This window comes from Saccopteryx bilineata, chromosome 3 (genome assembly GCF_036850765.1).
Source record: "Saccopteryx bilineata isolate mSacBil1 chromosome 3, mSacBil1_pri_phased_curated, whole genome shotgun sequence".
NCBI classification, from domain to species: domain Eukaryota; kingdom Metazoa; phylum Chordata; class Mammalia; order Chiroptera; family Emballonuridae; genus Saccopteryx; species Saccopteryx bilineata.
In genome coordinates, this window is record NC_089492.1 from 177,786,478 (window position 1) to 177,791,906 (window position 5,429).

A 5,429-nucleotide genomic window follows, 5' to 3' on the forward strand; every position below is an offset into this window, starting at 1 on the left:
GCTGGCATGAGCAAGGGGTCACTTGGTCTGCTGTAGGCCCCTGGTCAAGGCACATATGAGAAAGCACTCAATGAACAACTAAGGTGCCGCAATGAAGAACTGGTGTTCTCATTTCTCTCCATTCCTGTCTGTCTGTCCCTATCTGTCCCTCTCTCTCTAAATAAATAAATTAATTAATTAAAAATAGTTTTTAAAATATAGGGTAGATTCTCTGTGCTTTCAAACTTAACCAAGTTTGGAAGAATTTAACCTGGGGTCATTTAAAGGGATTGTTGTAGTGCAGTTGTTAGTGGTTGTCAAACTTGGCTGCACATTATAATCGTCTGTAGAGCTTTAAAAATTCCAGCTGCCCAGACCTACTACATCTGTAGAGCTTTAAAAATTCCAGCTGCCCAGACCAACTAAGCCTACATATGTATATGCGGCCCAGGTATTTACCATATGCGGCCAGGTTGGAAAAACCCTGAGATAGGTAAGAATGTGGGCTCTGAAATCAAACTGTCAGGCTTCTAATCCCAGCACAGCCATTTACTTCCTAGCCACACGAACCTGGACAAGATGCTTAACCTTGTGAATTCTATCATAGAAAAGGGATGATGCAAACAACACTCTTATACTGTAGTATTGTCATTAGGTTTAAATAAGAATCTGTATAAACCTCTTAATAGAAAGCAGGCATGGCATAATTCCATAGCAATTATGATGAACAGCTTATTTCATATTAATTCCTCTGGAAGATATTACCAGCCATGGTTTCCCCATCTGACATCCATTCACCTACTGAGTTTCTTGTATTGTCCTGTAACATTTCTTTGTTCATACATGAATTTATTTTAGACGTATTCAGTAAGCATCTACTTCAACTACGAGTGTAATAGATGACACACACCTGTGTCACCCCCTTGAAATTTAACTTTCCTCGTGTGTGTGTGTGTGTGTGTGTGTGTGTGTGTGTTTTCTCCCAATCTGATCATAAGCACCATGAACCATGACACCAAGTTTTATGACAGGTCAGCCCTAGCACCTAGCACCCAGCACCGCAAATTGGAAACTGCAGGGCAGCAGGGATGGAAAACTTGGTTGTTGTAGTCCTTGCTTTGCCACTTACAGACAGAGTAATAGGGAGGAACCCCCTTGTTCTCAATAGGTGCATTTTCTCATGTGTTACGTGGAGATAAATCCAACCATGACTGTGGTGAAGTACTGCGAAGTGACCACGCGCTGTGTATACAGCCCATAAATACCCACTTACCAGACTTTCAGGGAGCAGTGCCGAACGCGCCCACCAGGGGGCAGCAGATCCTGGCCTAGCGGCCCGCCACGGGAACGTAATCGCCCCGCCCCTTGACCGTGACCCAGGGCGGTGCGGGGGCGGTGTCGGGAGGCATGGGAGTGGGGCCCAGCACCGCGGGCTGGTGGCGGGGTGGCAGCGCCCGAGCTGCGCGATGGGTGCCGAGGCCTCCGGGAGCGGGCCGGAGCTGCGGGAGCTCATGCGCGAGGCAGAGATCAGTTTGCTCGAATGCAAGGTGTGCTTTGAAAGGTTTGGCCATCGCCAGCAGCGGCGTCCGCGCAACCTGCCCTGCGGCCACGTGGTCTGCCTGGCCTGCGTGGCGGCCCTGGCGCACCCGCGGACGCTGGCCCTCGAGTGTCCATTCTGTCGGCGAGCCTGCCGGGGCTGCGACACTAGCGACTGCCTGCCGGTGCTGCATCTTCTGGAACTCTTGGGCTCCGCAGTTCGCCCGGCCCAGGCCGCCCACTGCATCGTCCCCTGCAGCCCTGGGGTCCTCACCTGCCACCACACCTTTGGCGGCTGGGGAACCCTGGTCAATCCCACCGGGCTGGCGCTGTGTCCCAAGACGGGGCGGGTCGTGGTGGTGCACGACGGCAAGAAACGGGTCAAGATTTTTGATTCCGGGGGAGGATGCGCTCATCAGTTTGGAGAGAAGGGGGACGCTGCCCAGGACATTAGGTATCCACTTGATGTCACCGTCACCAACGACTGCCATGTGGTTGTCACTGACGCCGGGGACCGATCCATCAAAGTGTTCGATTTTTGGGGCCAGATTAAGCTTGTCATTGGAAGCCAGTTCTCCTTGCCTTGGGGTGTGGAGACCACCCCTCAGAATGGGGTCGTGGTAACTGATACGGAGGCAGGATCCCTGCACCTCTTGGAAGTGGACTTTCCAGAAGGGGTTCTCCGGAGAACTGAGAGGTTGCAAGCGCGTCTGTGTAGTCCCCGTGGGGTGGCAGTGTCTTGGCTCACCGGGGCCATTGCTGTCCTAGAGCGCCCCCTGGCGCTGAGGACCGGGGCCTGCAGCACCACGGTGAAGGTGTTCAACGCTAGCATGCAGCTAATCGGCCAGGTGGATAACTTTGGGCTGAGTCTCTTCTTCCCGTCTGAAATAACTGCCTCCGCTGTGACCTTCGATCACCAAGGGAATGTGATTGTCACCGATACATCTAATCAGGCTGTCCTATGCTTAGGAAAACCCGAGGAATTTCCAGTACTGAAGCCCATCATCACCCATGGTCTTTCCCATCCTGTGGCACTGACCTTCACCAAGGAGAATTCTCTTCTTGTGCTGGACAGTGCAGCCCATTCTGTAAACGTCTATAAGTATGACTTGGAATGAAGGGCATAGTGAGAGAAAGTCTTGGGACTTGGAACCAGTAGCCCCGGAGCCGCCACTAGTGGATTGTTCAGCCCTGGATAAACTACCTAATCTCAGCTATCCAACCGGAATCATTATCACTGCCTGGCAGACTTACAGTGATTGAGGCAATTATTAAAGAATAATAATGAAATCTACCATTTATTGAGTATGTACTCCCTGTTCTAAGAAATGTGTAAATGTTAGCTCAATTAATCCTTAACAATTACCCAATAAGGTAATTTCTATTATTAATCCCATTTTAGATTTGAGAAAACAGACTGAGCTGAAATGATTTACTCAAAGTCACACTCACTTATTGCGACAATCACCACTGGAACTCAATTCTGACTCCTAGACTCCTTTCTCTTAAATAAATATATGGATGTGAATTATTGCTCTGTGTATACTGTTTACAAGTGGCCATTTATTTCAGTTGGATGCACAGCGATAGGAGACTTTATAGAGAGTTCAAGAGAAAAAGGGTGTGTGGTGTGGATTCGGTTAGTTCAACTTGCAACTCCTCTGATGTCACACTGGATGGAGTTATTGTGGATCTTGAGTTACTAGACTAAGAAAAACTGTTGAGCTGCTAATTCAGGAAATCAATGTGTCACTTGGTACTTGTTTCTCCCCCACTGTATAGGCATGCAGGAAATAGTACTTGCTTGGCTGAGAAAGGCTGTGTTGGTGTAAGTTCCAAACGACTGTAGACACTACATTTACACAGTATTAGAGGACTGGATGATATTCCTGTTATATGTTTATGTTAATACAAAGATAAGTCACCACAGTTTGTGGTAAATTGGGTGTGCCGACCTTTTTATAATGAGTTGTAACCTGAAGCACTTTTGTGATGTGATATTTCATTTGTCCCACGTGTTGCAAACACTGTACTTAATAAATACCTCCCTTGATCCTAAGTCAGCATTTAGGCCACTGGTAAACACAGAAATAGCTCTTGAGTTGAAGTATAGCCTTGACCAAGATAACACCTGCTTAATGTTGCAGTTGATTCAATGAATGGAAATTTCAGGTGAAGTGGCCAGTTCTTTATAATTCATGTATTTTTAGCCAGTGCAAACATCTTAGGTTTAAGTCTGTTAGAATAGCCCTGAATAACTGGAACCTCAGAGGCACCAAAACGTTTTTCTCAGGAAGAAAATACTGGTTTGAAAGGTGAGTGTTTGCTTCCAGTAATAGCTGATGCTTTATTAACAGCAGGATTCTATTATACCAACAGTTCTAATAGACATAATGTATGCACTAGACACAGTCCTAAAAGTATTAGTAAAATATGTTCCAAAAGACTGGAAGTTGCCTGACTAGGTGGTGGCGCAGTGGATAGAGCATCAGACTGGGATGCGGGGATCCAGGTTCAAGACCTAGAGGTCACCAGTTTGAGCACGGGCTCATCTGGTTTCAGCAAAAGCTCACCATTACCCAAGGTCGCTGGCTCGAGCAAGGGATTACTCAGTCTGCTGAAGGCTCATGGTCAAGACACATATGAGAAAGCAATCAATGAACAACTAAGGTGTCGCAATGAAAAACTAATGATTGATGCTTCTCCTCTCTTTCTGTTCCTGTCTGTGTGTCCCTATCTATCCCTCTCTCTGACTCTCTCTCTCTGTCTCTGTAAAAAAAAAAAAAAAAGACTGGAAGTTTGTGCTCTGGAGCTGCAAGAGAGCTTGGTTCCCATGCAGTCCACAGAAGCCCATTTTGTTTCAACATTCTCATCATATAGCAGTAATAGAAGATTTCAGCTCCCTGGCTCACCTTTGTCAATGCATTCCAGAGAGGAATTCTGAGGGCAACCTCCTCCCCCACTCACCCTACCCATGGGAGTCACTCTTAGGTCAGTAAATTCACAGGTATTCTGCACTGCATATCAAGAAAAGTCCCAGGTGGAGATATAAGTTCATACTTGGTCATTTGCAAGTAGGGCAACTGTGGATTGATCTTTAAAGTTTTCTTTAGGAATAATAACATTTTAATGGCCTCAGGGTCAGTTGAGCCAATTCCAGGGAGTTTCTCCTGTGGGGGGAATTCCCGGTGGTATCACCTTTGGCTATAGAGCTGTGCTGTGTCTCTTTCAGATAGCACTTGGAGGAAAGGTATGGAACATGCAGCATGAGTGGAGGTGTGTGAGCAAAGTGTTGCTTGTTTCCTGGGGTGTATACCACCAGAAGAATGAGGTGTGAGTTCCTGAGATGATGTGAGAGCCAATCAGAGAGGTGATAACAAGTGACCTCAGTAACTGCTACCTGTTATCAGCGTGGAAGTAGGTGGGGCAATATTTGCACCATAAAGAGAAAGTGGTGGCCCTGGCCGGTTGGCTCAGTGGTAGAGCATCGGCCTGGCGTGCAGGAGTCCTGGGTTCGATTCCCAGCCAGGGCACACAGGAGAAGCGCCCATCTGCTTCTCCACCCCTCCCCCTCTCCTTCCTCTCTGTCTCTCTCTTCCGCTCCCACAGCCAAAGCTCCATGGAGCAAAGTTGGCCCAAGCACTGAGAATGGCTCCATGGCCTCTGCCTCAGGCGCTAGAATGGCCCTGGTTGCAATAGAGCAACGCCCCAGATGGGCAAAGCATTACCCCCTGGTGGGCATGCCGGGTGGATCCCGGTGGGGTGCATGCGGGAGTCTGTCTGACTGCCTCCCCGTTTCCAACTTCAGAAAAAAAAATACAAAAAAAAATAAAGAGAGAGAAAGTGGCTCTTCCTAGGAAAGCATAATGGAGGAGCGAACAGGCAAGATTTCTCCAGGGAAGGTGCAAAGCTGG

At 48.0% G+C, this 5,429-nt stretch overlaps 1 protein-coding gene across 1 annotated transcript; it reads left to right on the forward strand.

Moving 5' to 3' along the window:
• The first annotated feature begins 1,385 nt into the window (after window positions 1-1,385).
• NHLRC1 (NHL repeat containing E3 ubiquitin protein ligase 1) lies at window positions 1,386-3,043 on the forward strand. The gene has a single exon (XM_066264917.1). The coding sequence runs from the start codon at window positions 1,446-1,448 to the stop codon at window positions 2,631-2,633; it is 1,188 nt and encodes a 395-aa protein (XP_066121014.1). The 5' UTR covers window positions 1,386-1,445; the 3' UTR covers window positions 2,634-3,043.
• The last annotated feature ends 2,386 nt before the right edge of the window (window positions 3,044-5,429 follow it).

What these genes read in the sequence shown, in the direction of transcription:
- NHLRC1 (XM_066264917.1), top strand. Translation starts at nt 1,446, where the DNA reads ATGGGTGCCGAGGCCTCCGGGAGCGGGCCGGAGCTGCGGGAGCTCATG.